At 47.5% G+C, this 21795-nt stretch overlaps 1 protein-coding gene across 1 annotated transcript; it reads left to right on the top strand.

The window, feature by feature from the left end:
• The first annotated feature begins 11770 nt into the window (after window positions 1–11770).
• Window positions 11771–19373, top strand: UBE2A (ubiquitin conjugating enzyme E2 A). Its single transcript, XM_075538179.1, has 6 exons — window positions 11771–11979; window positions 12077–12157; window positions 12542–12567; window positions 16620–16709; window positions 17837–17925; window positions 18232–19373. The coding sequence occupies exons 1-6, from the start codon at window positions 11936–11938 to the stop codon at window positions 18358–18360; spliced, it is 459 nt and encodes a 152-aa protein (XP_075394294.1). The 5' UTR covers window positions 11771–11935; the 3' UTR covers window positions 18361–19373.
• Window positions 19374–21795: the final 2422 nt, after the last annotated feature.

The following is a 21795-nucleotide window of genomic DNA, read 5'->3' as shown; positions in this document are numbered from 1 at the left end:
TATTCATTCGATTCCTGTGTCTACAGATGTACTTACCCTGGATTTCATGTACCGAAAAACATACAAAACAAAAACCGGAAACAACAACAAATAATGAAAAAATTAAACACAAAAACCTCAATCAAAAAGGAGAAATATTAAAAACTGAAATAACTTTAAATTGGGTCAAAAGGGATATCGAATGACAAGGTGTTACATTTTACCCTCACTGCCTCTGCTACAATCCACTTTAGATACTCTCTGTGTGCCACGAAAGGGTTCACACCCATGGACTAGGTGGTAGTGGACGATGGACTACATGGGGACCTGGGAAATGGATGTTGGGTATCCACTATCATGCATAGCCTTGTGCAACCAGGTAGTCACAATTTACATTCTGATACTGTTCCCTCCTCTGAATTTGGATTTATTATTTGCAATTCTTGAATAGCACAGGCTGGTATGCTTCTTCCATGTGGATTTAGCAGACACCTTATTTAGATGGCAGCTTGCTTCTTTGTTTTCTTAATACTGTTATTGGGGGCTCTTACATCACTTTATCACAATCCACACATTCCTCCAACGGGTCAAGCACATTTCCACATATGCCACCATCATCGTTTTCAAAGCAGTCTCTCCTCACTTGTGCCCCTGATACCAGCTCACCATTTCTTCAAATTCCCTCCCCTACCCACCCTCCCTCAGGAATTCATCATAAGTTATAGATTTTTTTTTTCCATATCTTACATTGTCCTCTTTCACTCCTCACCCACTTTGCTGTAGTTCGTCCCCCTGGGAGGGCGTTATAGATTGATCCTTGTGATTGATTGCCCCTTTCTCCTCCCACCCTCCCCTAATCTTCCTGGTATCTCTACTCTCCTTGTTGGCCCTGAGGGGTTTATCTATCCTGGATTCCCTATGTGCCGGCTCTTATCTGTAGCAGTGTGCATGCTCTGGTCTAATCCGATTTGTAAGGTAGAATTGAGGTCATGATAGTGGGGTGGAGGAAGCACCAGATTACTAGAGAAAAGTTGTGTGTTTCATCAGTGCTATACTGCACCCTCACTGGCTCATCTGTTCACTGTGATTCCTCTGTAAGGGGATGTCCAATTGTCTACAGATGAGCATTGGTTCTCCGAATTTGGTTTCTACTACGCTGGACATTTCATATAATAAAGGAAATCATACAGTATATAACCTTAAAAAAAACTTCTTCATTTAGCATGACGTTTTCAATGTTGCTCCATGTAGCACCTATCTGTACTTGACTCCTTTTTAAAAAAAATAATTTTATTGGGGGCTCACACAACTCATCACAATCCATACATCCATCCATTGTGTCAAGTGCATTTGTACATTTGTTGCCATCATCATTCTCAAAACATTTGCCTTCTACTTGAGCCCTTGATGTCAGCTCCTCATTTCCCCCTCCCTCCCCACGGCACCTCCCTCAGAAACCCTTGATAATTTATAAATTATTATTATTTTGTCATGTCTTACACTGTCCGATGTCTCCCTTCACCCCCCTTTTCTATTGTCCATCCCCCAGGGAGGAGGTTATATGTACATGCTTGTAATTGGTTCCCCCTTCCCACCCCACCCTCCGAGTATTGTCACTCTCACCATTGGTCCTGAATGGATCATCTGTCCTGGATTCCCTGTGTTTCCAGATCCTATCTGTACCAGTGTACATCCTCTGCTCTAGCCAGACTTGTAAGGTAGAATTGGGATCATGATAGTGGGCACTGCGGTGGGCAGTGGAGCATTTAGGAACTACAGGAAAGTTGTATGTTTCATTGTTGCTACACTGCACCCTGACTGGCTCGTCCCCTCCCCTAGATCCTTCTGTAAGGGGATGTCCAGTTGCCTACAGATAGGTCTTGGGTCCCCAATCTGTACTCCCCCTCAATCACAATGATGATTTGATTTTTTGTTCTTTGATGCCTGATACCTGATCCCTTTGTCACCTTGTGAACACACAGGCTGGTGTGCTTCATCCATGTGGGCTTTGTTGCTTCTGAGCTTGATGGCTGTTTGTTTACCTTTAAGTCTTTAAGACCCCAGACGCTATATCTTTTTTAATAAATCATTTTATTGGGGCTCATACAAGTCTTATCACAATCCATACATACATCAGTTGAGTAAAGCACCCTTATGCATTCGTTGCCCTCATCATTCTCAAGATTCGCCTTCCACTTGGGTTCCTGGAATCAGCTTATTTTCCTTTTTTACCTCCCCCTCACTTCCCGCTCCCCCTACCTCACAAACCCTTAATAACTTATAAATCAATACTCTATCCTATCTTACACTGGCATCTCCCCTCACCCACTTTCCTGTTGCCCATCCCCCAGAGAGGAGGTTACATGAAGATCCCCGAGATCAGTTCCCCCTTTCTACACCCCTTTCCCTCCCGGTGTTGCCACTCTCACCGCTGGTCCTGAGGGGTTCATCCGTCCTAGATTCCCTGTGTTTCCAGATCCCATCTATACCGCTGTGCATCCTCTGGTCTAACCAGGTCCCCAAGGTAGAAATGGGATCATCATAGTTGGGGGGGGGGGGCGCGGGGGGAGAGAGGAAGCGTTCAAGAACTAGAGGAAGGTTTTGAGTTTCATTGTTGCTACACTGAACCCTGAGTCACTCATCTCCTCCCCACTACCCCTCTGCAAGGGATGTCCAGCTGTCTACAGATGGCCATTGGGCACCCCCCTCATTCACGGTGATATGATTTTTTTCCCCCGTCTTCGTTGTTTGAAACCTGGTCCCCTCGGCCCTTCATGATCACACATGTTGGTGTGCTGCTTCCATTTGGGCTTTGTTGCTTCTCAGCTAGATAGCCGTTTATTTACTTTCAAGCCTTGAAGTCCCCCGACGCTATATCCCTCAATAGCCGGGTACCATCAGCCTTCTTCACCACACTTACTTATGCACACATTCGTCTTCAGCATTTATGTGGGGAAGGTGATCACACAATGATTGTTTTTGTTCTTTGGTGTCTGCTACCTGGTCCCTTCAACACCTTGTATTCACTTAGGCTGTGTGTTTCTTCTCTGTGGACTTTGTTGCTTTCAAGCTAGATGACCGCTTGTTTGCCTTCAAGCATTTAAGACCCCAGATGCTATATCTTTTGATAGGCAGGCACTATCAGCTGTCTGCACCACATTTGCTTATACACCCATTTGTCTTCGGAGATCGTGTTGGGAAGGTGAGCATCACGGAATGCCAATTTAATAGAACAAAGTATTCTTGCATTGAGGGGGTACTTGAGTGGAGGCCCAATATCCATCTGCTACTTTAATACTAAACCTATAAATATATGCACATAGATCTATTTTCCCATCCTCATTTATGTATTTACATATGTACATGCCTTCATTTAGACCTCTATAAATGCCCTTTGCCTCCTAGTTCTTTCCTCTATTTCCTTTTACTTTCCTCTTGTCCCACTATCATGCTCAGCCTTCATTTGGGTTTCAGTAATTCCTCCCGGTTACATTACCCTTGATCACACCCTACCAGGCCTCCTACACCCTCCTCACCACCGATTTTGGATCACTTGCTGTTCCCTTGTCCCTGGGCTTGTCAACACCACTTCCTTTCCCCTCCCTTCCCCTCTTCTATGTCCCCCAGGAACTGTTGGTCCTGTTGTTTTCTCCTCCAGATTGTTCATCCAGCCTATGTAATTTAGACAGACCTCAGGAGATAATAAGATGCAGAAAAACAAGACAGAGCAAAACAAAGCAACAAAAGAAAACGAAACAACAAAACCAATGGCAAGAAAGAAAGATAAGCCTGCAGTTAGTTCAAGGACTATTTATTGGCCTTTAGGAGTGTTTTCTGGTAGAGTCTGATGGGGTGTCACTCCCTGGCCCCAAAGTCTATCCTTGGTATTCCCTGGGGACTCTGTTGCTCTGTTCCCCTTGTTGTTCTGTTGCACCCCCTTAGTGTTTTGCCTCGGTGTGGTGGGATCAGATCGGGCGCAATTGCCACACTGTGTCTCCAGTGTTGTCCCCTGTAGGGCTGTGCGTCAGTGAGGAATATCATGGCTCATAGTGGGGCCAGCCATATGGTCTTCTCGGTGGATGGGCCGCTCTGAGCAGGAATATCATCCTCGAGGCTTGGTGGGCCAGGATGTGCTCCACTCTCTCTTCCTCCCCCTTCATTTGCTCCCATGTGCTCTAATCAGACATGTCCCTCTCCATGAGCTTCAGTGCTATCCTCTGAAATAAATTCGTCCGGGGGGGTGGGGGAAGGTGTCCAAGTAGTTGGGATTGGGGCCAGCCCCTCAAACTTGGCTCCTTTTTATGCTCACATAATATTCCATTGAACAGGATGTACCACTTTATGCATTCACCAGTCAGTGAACATTGAGATTATTTCCATTTGTAGATAATCATTTAAAAATCTGTTATGAAAAATCACGTACACGTTTCTGTGTAAATATTAGTTTTCCATTCTTTTGTATATAAACCTAGAATGGCATTTTTAATGGATAAGTCACATGGATCAGCATTGAACTGACAACCTCGTGGCTGATGGTTCAAATTCACTAATTGCTCCTCCGGAGAAAGATGAAGCTATCTGCTCCTTTAACGATTTCTACCCTTGGGCACTCTACGCAGGGTCACGAGCCAGTGTCACTCAATGGCAAGGGATTTGGATGTATTCTGTGTCATCTTTTTCCTTTGTGCAGAGATGAAGTTAACAGTAAAGACTGCATTTTCCTTTTCCTCCTTTGTTGGTTGGTTGCTGTTTTGTTTTTTAAGCCACTCAGACCCCCATTTGGACGGATATAAAATCTGTTTATTTTGGGGTTTTTAAGAACACATGTTTCAAGTCTAGAAATGAAATTCACAACAACATCCTGTTAAACCTTCCCACTCACACCCTTCTTCTCTCCCCCCCCCTCTGGGGAATCTTTTGAGTAACTCCCAGTTTCCCAAAGTGGCCATACCATTTGCCATCCCACTAGCGACTGCAATCCACTTATGTTGATCCTATCCACTGTCATGGGGTGACGTGGTACTTCATCGCGAGTTTGATGTGCATCAGAGGATATGGCTATAATGATGACAAATGAGGCTGAACCTCTTTTCATGTATTTATTGGCCATTTATTTCTTAGGAGAAATATCTATTCAAATCTGGTGCCTATTTTTAATTGAGTCATTTGCCCTGTTATTGTGGAGTTGTAAGAGTGCTTTACGTTTTTTAGGTCCTAGGCACATATCCAGGAGTCCTGGTGGCAGAGTGGTTATGTGTTGCGCTGTGATCCACAAGGCAGCAGTTCGAAACCACCAGGCAGCTGCTCCTCGGGAGAAAGATGGAGCTTTCTATTCCCCTAAAGAGTTAGAGTCTGGCAAACTCACAGGGGCACTTCTAGCCTGTCCTCCCAGGTCACTACAAGTTGCTATGCACAGCCCTGTTGGCAGTGAATGAGTGGGGCACAAAGCAGGTCATGACGATCCCATCTGCCATGGGTCATCTTCCACCTTTCCTTTCTCAACCCAACTCTGCTAGCATGTTCTGTGGCGCAATGCAAAAGAAGAGTGTGGAGGCAGTGTACATGGGATAATCTGAATCATCTAAGTGGTTGGGAATGGATGATCTTTGTTACATTAACGAGGTAGGGTAGTGTAGGCGATACCTTGAGATGTAAAAGAGAGTAAACCAAGTTAAAGCAGCAGAAATAGAGGAAGATTGTCACCAAGCCACATGGAGATCTCTAAAATACTGAGAAACAAGCTGAAGAGGTAAGGACCTTGCCCCCAAGCCAAGAGAGAAAGCTTTCTCCTAGACCCAGTATCCTGAACCTGCGCTTCCAACATGCGCACCTTTAAGAAATTTCGGATTGTGACAGCCAGCCTTCTGATAAAGCAATACCAGATGCCTACGACAAGTTGCCTGACGATAACAGCACTTACGGGGAGATGGACACGCTGGCTGGAAGGAGCGCCAGATACACAATAATTGGATTTCAGATTTTATCAGTAACGTATTTGTGGAAATTTGTTTTCTCACTCGTTATTTAAGTATCTACAGAATATCCTCGATTTTGCCTCCTGGCTCACAAAGCCTGAAGTGGACTCTCTGAACCTTTACAGATAATGTAGCTTCCCTGCACTACGCTACACCGATTGCCGTGGAAGAAGATGCTTACTTTACGACAATATGTTCTATAACCGGGATTAGCATGTTACCTGACAAGTATAGTGACGTACATAAAACCATCGGAATGACACCAAACCCAAATCTAAGGAATGTGCTTGTCTAAAACGTACATTAGTAGTTTTTAAAAATGTGTCACTGAATTTATGTTCATCCAAGGGCTGACAGATGGTCTTCAATTCCCATGGATCTTCGACTTCTTCCAGCCAACTTGTCTATTTCTTAGTCATAAGGCCTGCTGTCTTCACCAAGTGCATGAGGCGTTTGGTTTAGCAGAAGCAGCTTCAGCAACTACTTGTGTGTGTGTGTGTGTGTGTGTGTGTGTGCGTGCGCGCGCGTGTGATTACAGCTCTCACACTGCTTCTGCCCAGTCAGTTCTTTGTGGGTGTCCTACAGATTGTCAGCAGTTATCATAAGTGGCTGCACAAGCCTACCCTTAATGAAAGTTCAATTTTCCCAGTACCTTCAAATAATGCTCCCGCCACTCCTCAAACCAAACTCACCACCACCAAGTCCATGGCAACTCCGAAGGACCCCACAGGCCAGGGTAAACCTGCCCCGGGGCATTTCTGAGGCTTTCCCTGGAGTAGCGGCTGGTCGGGTAGTTAACCATCCAATGCCTAACCCCCTCACCACCAAGGCTCCTTCGTATCGTCCCTGGTAAGCACTAATACACCAATTGGCCTCTACATTTGCTTTTTCTTGTAGTTAAACAGGTGAGGTCATGCAATATTTGTCCTAAATAAACTAGGAAAATCTCTCCAGCGGAAAATTCTTAATCACACCCAATTTTTTTTTTCTGTTGGCTACAAAAGTCACACACCCAGGTTCTGGAGATTGAGACAGAGATTCTTGGGGATGGAAGAGGAGGGTATTGTTCTGTTTACCATACCTTGTTCGCCTTTCCCTTCACTCAGCAAGGCCTCCTTGCCCCATTTTTCTAATCTCCGCCCCCCCCACGCCTTCTTCACATATGTCTTAAGGGCTATAGATGAGCAGCATCCTGCTACTTTTTGTCTCTGAACAGTTTTCCTGACATATAGTTCACGTCTCACACAATGCGATGGTCTCGACGTAGTAAAGAGAGTTGTGAAACCATCACCACAGTCAACTTAGAACATTCCCATCATTTTTGTATCCATCATCGGTACTAGCTTCTCCTTTCCCTTCAGCCTCCCCTACCATGACCTTCATGCACACTGCCATTGAGCACATTCTGATTCATAGCCACCCTAGGGGACAAGGTCCAACTGCCCCTGTAAATTTACAACCTTGTAACTGTTTGGGAGTAAAAAGCCTCATCTTTCTGCCATCATAACCCTAAGAAACTATTAATCCACTTGTAATCTCTAGCTATTTTACCTATCCCGAGTTTCATATAAAGAAAATCATTGAAAAAACAAAACAACGCAACAGAATGAAGCACAGAAAAACTTCTATCTAAAAAAATAGCAGAAAGTACTAAGAAGTATAATAAGTTTAAAATGGGTCAAAAGGGAAAACGGATGGTGTGCTGTTAAATTTTCACTCCACTGTCACTGCAACAATCCATTTTACAACGCACTCTGGCTGGGACAGGAGGGAATTCAATGGAGGCGTAGTCCAATGGGGCTCTGTAAATGGACTTGGGGTTTTTGCTGTCATTGTCGCCTTCTGCAAACTGTGTGACCAGATTTTCTACTCTCATGCACTCTCCTCCTTTGATCTTGTATTGTTTTCGGTTAAGAATGCTTTCTGTTATTTTTATTGCTAAAAGCACACACAGCTGTTGTTTCCTCTAAGGGATTCCCTGGACTTGTCTTGGACATAAGTGGGATCAGGAAATATCATGTTGTTTTATGTAGCTTCTTAGTTGCCATTTCTATAACATTTTATCCATAGAAGTGGTCACTGTGGGAAGGCAAACCCCCTTGGCTTTCACTGGATAACAGAAATCCCAACAAACAGCCCATGGAAATGACAGTGTAGTCGATCTCCCTCTACTCCCAGCATAAATAGAGTTTAAAACATCCAAATCTGTTCTGCATTTTGAAATCTTCCCTGATCCTCTATCCCCATATTTCACAGCCCGCCCGCCCGCCCTCCCTCCCTTTTAGGAAAATTGTCAACGATTGGCAGGTGGACCATCTGGAATTTCTGACCATCCCTGGGTTTTGCCCAGACCGGTTCAAATGCACAGTTGCAGGGCCGAGACCATTGTCTCTGCATTGAAAAGGATCTCTGGTTTCTTGACCTCGGTCTTAGGGAGTGGTTAGCTCTGATGCAAATTTGTTCTCGGTCAAACGTGCTATCGTTACAATGTTCTAGCCTGAGTATCGCCCCGGGTTGGAGAATGGGCTTCTGGCTTCAGGCTTGCTATGAGAACCCTGTGTCAGATGAGGAATGTGGGGCACAGTGCAATTCCATTCTGCGCTCTGGGAATGCGATCCCCCACAGACTTCCAACAGCTTTGGCCCATACTCCTGAATGTTCTAGCTAAGGTCATCCAAGGAAGGGAGAAAACGGGGAGTGGGGGTGTCTCAGAGCACAGACCAGCCCCACCAGCTCAAACACGTCCACATTCTTCATGGCATCGCTGACTTTTACTTCCAGTGACAGGTGCTTCCCTGTCCCTTTCAGTCGTCCTCAGGAAGGACATGCTCCTTCCCATCCATCACTCTGTCCAGCTGAAAAACCCATGAAAGGACCAGGCACGCCTGACGCCCTTAGCCTCGCCTTTAGAGGGCATCACATCGTTGCTCTCCCTGTGACAAGTGCATCTTTTCTCAGCGAAGACGCTTCTCCATTACCCAAGCTAATCTGCTCACCTTCCCCAGGACCTGGATAGGCACCACGGCCTTGCCCATGCCCTGGCCCTGCCAACTAAACTCCCTGAGCTCCACTCTCAATGCCTACTTTCGACTTGTCGGCAGGCAAGTTCAAATAGACCTGTGTCAGGAGCTGGTTCCGAGGCTCTCGGCCTGATGTATCCCCTGCCGCGCCAGCACTCAGCATTTGTGGATGCCCATGCTTGCTCGACCAGCAGTGCCCACGGAAGCAGGTCAAAAGATGCGTTGCATTAGGTAGATCCACTGCACACAACCTCTTTAGACTACTGAAAAGCAAGGGGGTTACTTGGACGACTACGGTGTGCCTAACCCAAGTCGTATTTTTTCAATGGCCTCATGCCTGAGAAAGTTGGACACTGCAGAAGAAAGGCCGAAGAAGAACCGATGTCTTTGAATTGTGGCACTGCAGAAGACTGGAAAAGACCACGGACAAACCGAGCTGTGTTGGAAGAAGGCGAGTGCTTCTTAGAAGAAAGGATGGCAGGACTTCCTCTTACAGATGTATGTAGGACATGCTGCCAGGAGTGACCGGTCCCTGGCGAAGGACGTCATGTTTGGTAAAGGGGACGGGTGGTGAAAAAGAGGAAGGCCCTCTATGAGATGGACTGACACAGTGGCTGAAACAATGGGCTCAGGCAAAGGAACAATTGCGAGGATGCCAACAGGACAGGGCCGTGTTTCCTTGTATTATACATAAGGTCGCTAAGGGTCAGAGCCAACCAGATGGCCCTAAAAACAACATGTTTCAGAAGTGGAAGATGCTCCCAGCCTCTTCCCCCACTAAAGTTACCTGGCTCAATCTCTGTGATACACCCACCCTCTCCCAGTGATTTACCCTGACTTGAATTCAGATGCCACTGTGAAGGCATTTTGCAGTTGTGACTCGGGTGCCAGGTCAGTCCATTTTAAGACAGGGAGCTTATCAAGGGATGGGGCTGACCACCTCATCAGTTAAGTCTCTACAAAGAACTGGACTCTTTTTTTGAAGAGAAATTAAGAGTGAGAGAGGGACTCTGCCACAGAGAAAATCTCTGGGGTCACTTGGAAGGTGGTTGAGGCCCCCAGGCAAGGAATGCGGGTGGCCTTTGATGGACTGCCAGGAAACAAAGGAGAATCTCAGACCCACAAGAGCAAGAAACTAGCAAACACTAGCCAACCACTTGAGGTAGTTTTAGAAAGCACAGGTGTTTGCTTTTGTTGATTTTGTTTCCATCTAGAAAATAAAGCTCTTAACTTATTTTGTATCCTGCTTCCTGCCCCAGGCATAACAAGATGCTATTAGGCGAGGGGTCTTAATTACCTGCTCGGTTGGAGGTCAGGGGATATAAAAAGCCCAGGCCAGGGGCCTTGTAGTGTTAAACAGCCTCTAGACTGCAGTCTGTTCACAAGTCCTCCTGCCTCCTGTGTTAGACAGTGCAGCGCATTCGATCATCTGGATATCTTCACCTGGGTGTCCCACCAGTCCTGTGAAACGTAGTAAGTCCTAACCTTCTTACCCCAAACTGCCCCTCTCTCAGGATTCCCTACTACCGTCAATAGCACTTTCAAGGGCCGCTGCCACCCGGCCTGCCCTCCTCCCAGGTCACCTCCGGGGCTCAGAATTCCAGCTTTTGCCCTCACAGCCTCATCTGTTGCCAAAAGTTCTCGCCAACCATTCCCTCCGCTCCATTTTGGTTGTTCGTTGGTGTTGTGGTCACCCTCCCTTTAGTACTGCTCCCCTAGAATACTGCAAGAATCTCCGAGCTAGCTGCCCTCTGGGGACCAGGCTCCCCCCGAAGCTGCCCGGTTCAAACCACAATCTCTGTCCGGCTCCACGACCTGACCTGCCAAGGAACCCATTAGCTCAGCACTCGCAGCTCTCCCTGAACTGAACTCAACCCCCCCCCCCTTTCCTCCTGCCTTCAGACTCTCTTCCATGTGGGTTTGGTCTACCTGCTAAGCGACTTGGGGTAAAACCATTCTTTAAAAATGTGCCTTGCTTTCGCAGGTCTGCGTACTCCCCGTGGGGCTCCCCGGCATCTTCCGGTCACTTTTCCTTGAGACCTATTGCCCCTCCAGTTCTCTGCAATCGGATATTCTCATACCTTGGACCCTTGTGAACAGAGTAGCCACTGGGCTTGTTGACCTGCCAAGGGACAATGTGGTTCCAGAACAAAATCGTGAGTGCCCACATCAGCCTGCTCGCCGGCCAGAGAGCTGCCCTCCTGCCCCGTCCCCTCCCCCAAGACACAGGCTACCATTTTCTTCAGCTTAAGAGCCCAAATGAAATGGAATGGGCTCGAGTGGCGTGTTGGTGGTTTGGGTTGGGGGTGATGAGCGTTTCCCTGCTGGGGCCCCCAATGTTAGCCCACAGCCTTAGACAGGGCCCCGTGGCGTCTTAGGATGTTTAGGGACTGTGAGCCCCACTGCCCCTATCCCGCACGTGGCCCCCCTTCCTCCGCACCCCAGGGTGCTGTGTCCCCGGTGGGTGGCCACCCTCAAGCGCCCGCTTCTGGGAAACCACTCTGCCCGCGGTCCACTCCTTCCTGTTCTGGTTTGGGGCGCCCAGTCTTAAAAGGTGTGTGTGTATGGGGGGGAAGGGGGAGCTTCCCAGGTTTCGTTTGCTCATTGGCGGGTGGAGCCGAGGCCGAGCGGATTCGGGTTTGGCGGGCACTGCCCTCCTGCCACCGGCTTTCATGACATAAGCAACTTTGCCGGTGCCCCCCTCCGCCGGGGCCCCTCTTGGTACGGCCTAACCAGCTCTCGCGCGCTCCAGGTCCCCCCTCTCCTTCCGCTTAGGTTGGTTCGGCCCCCGTCCACTCCGGGGTGGTGCTTAGTCGGCGCCAGACCGACCCTCGACTCCTGCGAGGCAGCGCCGTTCCTCTGGGCGCGTCCTCGTCGCCGGCGCCGGCCCCCTCAGCCCCCTCCGCCGCGGCGGGCAGCAGACACCCCGGTGTATGCCCCAACCCTGACCCCACTCGCGACATGTCCACCCCGGCCCGGCGGCGTCTCATGAGGGACTTCAAGAGGTAACCGGGGCGCGCGCAGGGCGGGTCCCCGGCCGGGTGGGCGCGGCGGGCCGCGCGGGGCCGAGGCACTGAGGGGTGGCGGTCCCCGCTTTTGAAGGTTGCAGGAGGACCCCCCGGCGGGAGTCAGCGGCGCCCCCTCGGAGAACAACATTATGGTGTGGAACGCGGTCATTTTCGGGTGAGTCGGCGTTCCCTTCCCCCCCCCTCCGCGGCGGTGGGCAGCCGAGCCGGGTCCCCTGGGTGTCCTCGGGCCGACGCGGGGAGAAGGCGGACCCGGGGAGGCCGGCTGGGCCTAGGCGCCTTCCCGGAGCCTGCCCCTCGATTAGCTCAGGTCCCGCTGCTGCCAGGGAAACCGTTTGGGGTTCTAAAGGGGCGGAGCGGAGCGGCCAGTGGCGGTGGTTAGGCCCCAGCTGCGAGCGTCCTGGGCCCTGGCCGCCCTGATCCTTAACCCCAGAGGAGACTACCAAGCTGTGGAGCCGCCACCAGCTTTCAAGCTGTGCCCCTGGGGAGTGTGGGGGGGCACCCCCCAAACAGGAACTGACGGCTTTTCTTTGCCTTGCAGGCCTGAAGGGACCCCTTTTGAGGATGGTAAGGGAGTTTCTTTCCCCACATTTTCAGGAAGGAGAGCCCTCCTCTGGCATCAGGGCCCCTCCCAGCCGCCCCGAGGGGCTCCTCCTGCTTGGGAGCGGGCCTCACGGCCACCCAGGGCAGGAGTGGCTCTGGCAGGTGGCTCTGGCTATTGTCTGCTGCACTCCACCAATTGGAGCAGGCGATCCTTTACTCCTCCTTCCTTCCTTCCTCCTTTCCCATCTGGCTGAAGGTGCTGGCTACTTGTGCAGAGGCTTTTGGTAGGGCTGAGTATAAGGATTTGTGTGGGATGATCATTGGGAGGGTGTAGGGGTAGCTGGTCACAGTTAAGCTCCTCATCAAGAGTTGCTAGACACTCAAGCGGTGGCTGAGCGAGTTCAGGACCTTAGAGACCACCTGGTTGCGAGTGCCAAACTGCGCAGGGCAGGGACCAGCCAGCAGCAGGTGCTTTGGAAGAGTCTGGTGGCTGTTCGATGGAGGTAAGAATTGCGCCCCCCCCCCATACACACACAATCCCATGCCCACAGCTGTCTGATTGGTATGCTCCTCAGTGGGTGCTCACCAGCCTTTAAGAGGGTCGGAGATGGGTTCCTTGAGTATAATGTGGCATCTTAGTTCTGAATGTGAGCGTTTATGAAGACTTTCTGATCCGTCACGGTCGTCTCCAATAGGCTGCAGAATAGATGTTAATCAGTGTCCAACCTATTTGAAGAGACCATCACATGGGACTTAGATATATGACTCTTAATGGCTGGAGTGTTTTTGTCTTTTTTTAAACAAGCCTGTTCATTTCTTTCTAAAACATTTTCTTATAAACTGAGCAAGTTATGAAGTATTGTCTAGTTGTCAGAAGCAACACTGAGAAACCCACATACCCGTCACCCCAGTTCCAGGCTGTTTGATAACTAGAATAAGTCCACCACGGTATCCCAGCCAAGAAATTGGTTCTGATAGCATTTTTTTGACAACACAAGCTGTGTGTTATGTGTGTGGTTGATGGTATATGTATTTTTAAAAAGCGAATCCATTTTAAAGTTGGCTATGAACGTGAAAGAACTGTTACCGACTCAGACTCAGTTTCACTAATGAAATAGTTTTCTATGTCAGGTTTTTAAAATTCTTCCCCCTCCCCTGGTTTTTTTAAGGATACCTCTGCTATTCATTATCTACACACACACCCCCCCCCATGATCTACCACCTTTTAGACATGTATACAGTAACCAGATTGTAACACTGGTAAAGCGGGACACCCTTGATAAAACTCATCCTGGCGAAATAGTCACACGGCAGCCGAAAACCGTATACCCAACCTTGTGCATTCTTTCCAAAAATTGGGACTTTTTTTAAACACCGCGGGATGCAGGAAAAATTGTTAAAAATTGGGACATTTGGTCACCTTAGAAAGGTAGCGTCTGATCTAGATTCACACAACTCAGTTTGAAGGTGGGGGGGCACACACATCTCTGCAGACCACTTAGCAGTCAGGTTGGATTGCTTTCTGATGGGACCCAGTCCCTGAGAGGTGGGGTGGGGTGGGTTCCAGAACCTTACCTCAGGTACTCAAACAGTTCCTTAAGAAACAGCTAGTCTACTGAAGATTTGTAGCTGTCTCTGTGCCTTGGCTCCCTGAGTGTCTATTATCAGTGCGCTGCGATGAGCCAGACCTGACAACAGGAGAAAGTGAGTTTACAAACAGTCGACATTGTTGCCCTGTAACCCCTAGAGCAAAGAACCAGCTAGACGGAATTTTCCTCCGACAGCATGATCTAGTTCTTTCTAACTCAGCTTCACATGCAGAGGAACTATGTTGGCTTTTAGCTCTAGCAGGCTTAGTTTTCATGGGCTCTTTTTTACACCCACCCCCATTTACTCAGACTGCTTTGTGCTGGGCAAACTTGATTGCTAGCATATTTGAGGGGGTGGTGTTGGGTAAAGGTGGTAGTTAGGTATTTTGAGGGCGCTTGCCTTTGGTACAAATTGAGAAAGGTTCTTGGGGGATGCCAGCATCTACGTGGACCTTTTCTTTGGCACGACAAAGGCTCCTTAGGATGATTGATCTCTCCGTCCTGGCATTCCTGCGTTCATTCCAGATGAGATGACAGGACCTTTCCTGGTACGGTCAGTGGAACTCTCCACGGACGATAAATAGCTCAGATGGCTAGCGAAATATTTCTTACTTGCTGTCATTGTGTAATAAGTCAACCGGCCCCCAAGTACTTTTTCACTTCTTCATGGAGAGCTAACCACAGTGGGAGGTTCTGGAACAGCCAGGCCCTTATTAAAGAGATGAAATCTTCAGGAAAGGAACTCTTAAAAGTAATTGAACTTTGCAAACTTGAAGTGACAGGAATCTATTCCCAAGAGCTTACACTGCCAAACAAAACACTGGGTGGAGGGAGTGCTTCCTCCTCCGATACCTTGGTATGTACGCTGCATACGTGGGTTGTGGATTGAATATAGTGGTCTTTGTTTCACCATCTAGAAATGGTTAGTAGACAGGTAAGGAACTAGTGTTTTTGTTTTTCTTCCCTCAGCGAATCACCTATGAAAGTTTTTCTCAGGGTACATAATTCATGTGCTGAGGAGTAGTCGGATATTTCTAAAACATAGCTTTTGGTTCCCCCAGTCATAAAGAAGTTGTAAGTCCGTGTACTATGTCTTTTCTTTTGGCGTCACAACCTAGTGTTCCAACTAGCAGAAAACATCTACAGGAGAGAACATAGTGCATTCGTCCATTTGAATTTGAGTGCTGGAGGCCAAACATTCCCGATGAACTGTACCCCACTCCCTGTGATAACACCAGATGCTGGACACACATTCCCCTGTGTCTACGTGGGCTTAATGGATACTTGGGGGTTTTGTTGCTCCCAACTTGGGTATCCTGCTTGTTTGTTTTACCCCCATTCATTTAAACTTTTCCTTGTCAGGGCTTCACAGATCAGATCATTTTGGCATTTAAATACATAACACATCTCCCACCACCTCTCCCCCTCCCTGCTCGCTCTTAGTGGATGTTGTTAATTCCTGTGGGCCCTCTAACTTACTGCTTCCTTTTCCCCTCCCTCCCCTACCCTGCCCTGGTCACTATCAGACTCTTTAATGGATCCTTTCCTTAGAGTGTTTTGGCCTTTGCAGGAAGATGAACAATACCAGTAGAGATGGCATCAGTGTGCAGGGAGACATGTCAGTTTTTAAGATGCAGCCTTGTAAGGATGCCGAGGGTCACCTCTGCGTGCTTAGCACCTCCTGCTACCTGACACAGCGCTACAGGACACCAATTCACTCGTCGCCTAAATAAGCATGGAGAGAGGTTTACAAGAGACAGTGCTGCCATTTCCACCCAAGAGGACTGTGGAATGATTCCTGTCAGGAATCCCTTCCATGAGTTCCTTCCTTTGAGTTACACTTGGGGCTTTTGAGAGCAACTAGGAATGTGTGTGTGCTGTGTGTGCATGCTTGCTTTTTGACAACATTGAGTTAAGTTCTCTTTTACAAGGTCACTATTACATGAAAAGGACTCAGAATGAGTTTCTTTGCTGGGGTTAGGCTATTAGAATTTAAAAAAATCTATTGACCTGTATTTCTAGCAGTGGTGTGCTTTACCCCCCTTCTCCCCCCCCCCCCTTTGGTGCTTTCGTTCTTTCGAGTTCAATTCAAAATGACAGGTGATTGTAAGGGGTCATCTTTGGAAAAAAGGCCAACTTTGTGCTCCAGTTTGGTTGCCACGTTAGTTTAAGGATGGTTTCAAAACATTTCGGGGACTCACGTCCCTGCTGGCAGTTGTATGTTAAAGATGGCTCTCAAGTCTCGGGGCAAATAGTGGCAAAAGAAAGGACTTTTGTTTGGGTGGTGCTGGTGGTGACTGGGTGTGTCCCTATCTAGAGCAGTGCCTGGAGAGGAATCTCGGACCTCGCTGGTCTGGTCTTCCTCTGGACCCTCTCTGGGCTGTATTTCACATAATACTTGCTAAAATGTCGCACAGCCTTCAAAAAATGTGCTACTGAACCTGAGTGCTCTGTGCATTTTCTTAAACCTTTCCCTTCTGACTGCAGGGACATTTAAGCTAACCATAGAATTCACCGAGGAGTATCCGAATAAACCACCTACAGTTCGATTTGTCTCCAAGATGTTTCATCCAAATGGCAAGTATCACCTTTACTGTGGTTTTTGAAACACCTGTGATGGGCACAGTCCATCTTCCCTAGCTGACTGGCTGTAGGGCTTGAGGATTTGCTCAGGCAGCTTGCTGTTTGCTGAGAGGAAAATTTGCTGCTGCTGGCTTATGGCTTTTTGAATCTAAAGCCCTATATAGCCCTTGTCTAGAATCGCAGCCTCCTGCTTCTGTGGATCATTTGCTTATGCAACCAAACTCTGGATGCTCTTCCGGTTTGGTGTTAATGCTGGACCAGACAGGGGCAGTCTAGGCTTGGAGTTCGTTTCACTAGCATGTAGAGCCCTGTGCTAACTGCAGACGCGGAGCCACAGTTGTCTTGGTACACTGTGTAAGGACAGGTGCCTTCGCCCTGCTCTGGACCAGTCCTCGAGCCAGGCCAACAGTTAGGTTGGAAAAGGGCCCCAAGGTGATTGTAACTTACGTATTAGCTTTTGGCCCAGGGGTCGACCTACAATTGCATGCCTTCAACTCAAGTTTAGTGTTTTCCAGGATATGGATATCCAAGGAGAGCTTTATCTTTAGGCTAAAATGCAATTTTGTGGACTCTGAACCACAAAAAGTTCTTTCAGCTAAGATAGCTAGCTTACAAAATTGGTGAAGGAAGTTCCTCAGATCAATGGGTGGCTAGAGAACCCTGTTACGAGAACGTGTCTGACGTCCTAGTAACGAGGCCATCTTTTCCGTGGGAGCACTGAGACCTTCCAGCCTTAGAATGATCACAGATGACAGTCTGCTCATAGTGAGGATTTTACTAGTACTGAGTACAACTCCTTTTTTGAAGAAACAATTTGTGGCGTAGCCTGGAAATCTTTTTAGACCTGACCCAAGCCCTCTGCTGTCAAGTTTATTCTCAGAGCCACCCAATCAGGCAGAGAACTGTGCCCCAGAGTTGCCAAGGCTAATACCCATTTTTACAGAAGCAGGCTGCCACATTTTTCTCCCACAAACCAGCTGGTGAGGTTGAATGACGACCTTTCAGTAAGCAGTTGGGTGTTTACAGCAGTGTACCAGCGGGGCTCCTTTCATACATCAGAAGCAAAGTATTACTGACTATATTTGCCTTATGTTTAATATTAATGTCCCGACTTCTCTTAGTCTATGCAGATGGTAGTATATGTCTGGACATACTTCAGAACCGCTGGAGCCCGACCTATGATGTGTCTTCAATTCTAACATCCATACAGGTGACTTTTCTTTATTGCGACTGTAGTATATTTATATATTAGCAGGTCAATGGCTTTTAAAAGTCTAATAGGCCCTTTCCCGCCCGCCTCCACTCCCTTTTGGCCAAAGCTGTTATTTGCTTTAGAGATTAAAGGTAGTATTAGGACCCAGGTCAGCAGAAAACCTCCTCCTTCTGTTTGCCTAGCTACTTGGTATGAGAGAGAGTAAACTTTGTTATCGTCTGAACAAAATAGCCCTGTTGGTTCTGAAAGATTTTTTGTATGTCTGGAGGAACTGACACTTTCGTTTTTTAATTGTCTCTTCAGTCTCTATTGGATGAACCCAATCCCAATAGCCCTGCAAACAGCCAGGCCGCTCAGCTGTACCAGGAGAACAAACGGGAATATGAAAAGCGTGTATCTGCGATAGTAGAACAGAGTTGGCGTGATTGTTGACCCAGGTGCAGTGAAAGAAGCTGGTCATAAGAAAAAATGATACATTGTGTTTGTCACCTTTATTAAAAGACAAATAGCTGTTGTGCTGTTTCCATCTTCCCTTGCCAAGTTCTTCTATCCTTTCTACCTTCTCCTTCAGCAAACACCCTCTGAATTCAAATGTACTGTACCTGGGTTACTTGCAAAACTGAACTGATGCTTAAGTCCTCTTCCGGCAGTATCTCATTGCCAGTCTCAGGGCAATGCTGTGTTACTGTGCTTTACACAAGTGTTTCAAGTGACTTTTGACACACACGGTGCTGATGGCAGGTTGGCAGCCAGGATGTTACTTTAAATGAGATCACCTGTCCTGGCTTGTGTAGGATTGAAAAGGGAATGGATTTGGAACACGGCCTACAGCCACTGTGGAAACTGTTCCACGTAAAGAAAGCAGGGTCTCACACCCCTGACACGAAGTGTGGATCCCGTGGCAGGAATGAAGGGTGATTGGCCAAGGGAGCAATTGTAACTTGACAGCTCTCCTGGGGTGGCCCACCCAGAGGTTGGGTTTTTGTTAGCGAAGAATGGGGGGGGTGGTCATTCCTGTTTCAGAAAGTTGGAGCCCCTTGGGCCTTTGTCCAGGAGTAATGCCACCCTAGATTAAACAAGCTGAGGACCCTCCCCCTCTTGAACTTTTTTTTCAGCCTTTGACTGAATCCAAGGAAGGGAGCCATCTGTGGGAAACCATCTTTCATGCACACCCGTAACTAGCACTGCATGCTTCAGATCTTGAGTTTCTTCCCTTTCGGCTTTCTCGGGCTTTCAGTAGCCACTGGCTGCCCCACTCTTTCTTTGAATATACTTTGTTACATGGTCGCTTAAGTAGCAGGTTGGGACAAGGCCTGTTTGTGTTTTGTCTTTCAATTGCCACCTTTTGTGCATTTCTCTTATAAGTCTAAATTTGCACAAGTAACCCATGTAAAAAATGTACATTTTTCAAAAGTTGTAAATAAAAATAACCTTAAAATCTTGTAGTCAAGGTATAATCCTCATTTCCCCCTATAAGCACCGTAATACAAATACTGGTTCTGGGAATAGGAAAAATTGGGAGTATACATTGAGTAAGAAAACCCCCTGCCCTTTCCAGAAATGCTACCGCCAAAACTCAGATCATCAAGCTGTGGAGTACTTTTTAAAAACTTCTTCGGGGTAGATTGGCTCCATCAAGGGACTAGCATTGTGATTGGGGGGTAGGATCAACACACCTGGATGTTAGCCAGCACCTTTGGTCAATGAGATTTAACTGATTCCTGACGTCTCACTTGAAAAACTACCGATCGATTGCAAAATGTGTGTTAACTTTTGCAAAGTTTGGGAGGGTAGACCGGTAACTGTCCCCATTGCAAAGAATAATGCCTTCTGAGCAAAGTCCTACAGAAGAAACGGCCAAGGGCTCAAAGAGCAAAAGTTTAGAAAATGATGGCAACGTGTGTTCAAATATGCTTGACACAACGGATACACGGAATGTAAGAGCCCTCAAAATGTTATTTTTTACATATCTTATTAGGGGCTCATACAACTCATCACAATCCCCACATATACATACATCAATTGTATAAAGCACATCTGTACATTCATTGCCCTAATCATTTTCAAAGCATTTGCTCTCCACTTAAGCCCTTGGCATCAGGTCCTCTTTTATTTCCCCCTCCCTCCCCGCTCCCCTCAAAATGATTTTTTAAAAAGCGGAAAATTAGCTATTGGTACTTGTTGGGGAGTGGAAAGCAAATTTAGCTAAATCCTCACTGGTGCCTTTAAACCCAAGCTTCCTTTAAGGCTAGGTACTTTAATCTCAATTGTGGTCAGGGCTCAGGAGCCCCAGTGACTGGCCTGTACGTGCTGAGCTAGGTCGGAGGCCACCACTCACATCAGTCACCGAAACCCAAGGGTCTACTCTGATGTCACAAATTGGAATCCCCTTGACAGCACTGAGTTTGTGTTAGGGGCTGATTGCACCTGGGGGAGAAAGCATTTTCCCCCCTCACTTCCATTTCTTCAAAGGTGAACTGAGCCGTAATTTGGTGGATTCATTTGAAATGAACTTTATCTGCCAGCAGTCAGGTGTCTTAAATATTTTGACACTGAGTTATACTAGCAACAACCTGAGATTGGGAGTGGGCAGATTTAAGACTACTTTTCTTCACTACGCCTCCTGAGAAATACTATATGCAAACAGGATGATCCCTTTACAAGCTTTTAACAGAGCCAACTAACTGACATCCTCAATGCCTCATAAAAACAAAAAACCTCACTGCCATGGAGTCGATGCTGACTCATAGCAACCCATTAGGACAATGTAGAACTGCAATGGAGTTTGTAAGACTTAACACACTATTGGAGTAATGCCTCATTCTCCCGTGGAGCAGCTGATGGTTTTGAACTGCTGACCTTGAGGTTAGCAGCCCAGTGCAACCAGGGCTCCTCAGAACCTCAGCTCCATGGTCAAAGGCACCACCAACCATTTGAACACTGAATACTGATTTGCCTTAAAAGTTCTGTTTTTTGGCCAAACAGCACAGGTGGGCTGCAAGTAATTATGACAAAGTTAAAGTGGGGTTGGGAGGTCCCCTTTCAAATGGCAGTCAGGTCTAAACTCGGGTCAGTCAGTTCTGCACCTGTTGGTGAGAGGAAGTGGGTTTGATGAAGAACCAAAAGGTGCAATTCGAGTCCTGTACTTCCAACCCATCCCCAGCTTCGGGCTTACTCACTGCGGTGAATGCATAGTGGATCGCTCACAAAGGATCCCAATGGAACGTGTGAAGTTCTCATTCATTTTGCAAAAGGGAGGGGAAAATTCATATTTAACCAAAAGCACAGCTAGTTCCTCCATATTGCAATCTTAATTAAACCAGAACTTGAAAATTCTTTACCTTTGTTGGTTTGATTAGCAAGGTTCACCCCCCGCCTCCCCCAACAAAACAAAACCAACCCACATCACTGCCATCCAGTGGATTCCCGCTCATGGTGAGCCTGTAAATCATTCCAGGAGCAGAAAGTCTCAACTTCTTCAGAGGAGCAGCTAGTGGTTTTGAACCACTGACCTTACCGTAGCAGCCCAACACTTAGCTGACAGCATGTCTGCTGTTTCAGGGGGAAAACACAGGCCCCAACTCAAAGGGGCATATTGAACAGCAAAGTTGTCAGCAGCTAGTTCTTGTCAACCCCGTTATTCCAGTTAGTAACTTCCTCCTGATTCTGCAGCTATCCCAAAGTTAGGAAAGCTCAAATCCAGGAACCCAATTTGTATATATATTTGAGAGCCTGAACTGTAATTAAGGAGCCCTGGTGGAGTAGTGGTTATGCATTAGGCCACTAATCACAAGGTCAGCAGTTGGAAAGCACTCTGCTTCTCAGGTGCAAGGACGCTCCGGGATGATGGAAATGTTTTGTAGTGGT

This window comes from Tenrec ecaudatus, chromosome X (assembly GCF_050624435.1).
Source record: "Tenrec ecaudatus isolate mTenEca1 chromosome X, mTenEca1.hap1, whole genome shotgun sequence".
In the NCBI taxonomy this organism is placed as follows: Eukaryota; Metazoa; Chordata; class Mammalia; order Afrosoricida; family Tenrecidae; genus Tenrec; species Tenrec ecaudatus.
This window is presented reverse-complemented; position numbering and strand designations above follow the sequence as displayed.

Coding starts and splice junctions, on each gene's coding strand:
- UBE2A (XM_075538179.1), top strand. CDS start 11,936: ATGTCCACCCCGGCCCGGCGGCGTCTCATGAGGGACTTCAAGAG. Junction 12,158..12,541: donor TGGAACGCGGTCATTTTCGG/GTGAGTCGGCGT, acceptor TTTGCCTTGCAG/GCCTGAAGGGACCCCTTTTG. Junction 17,926..18,231: donor CAATTCTAACATCCATACAG/GTGACTTTTCTT, acceptor TTGTCTCTTCAG/TCTCTATTGGATGAACCCAA.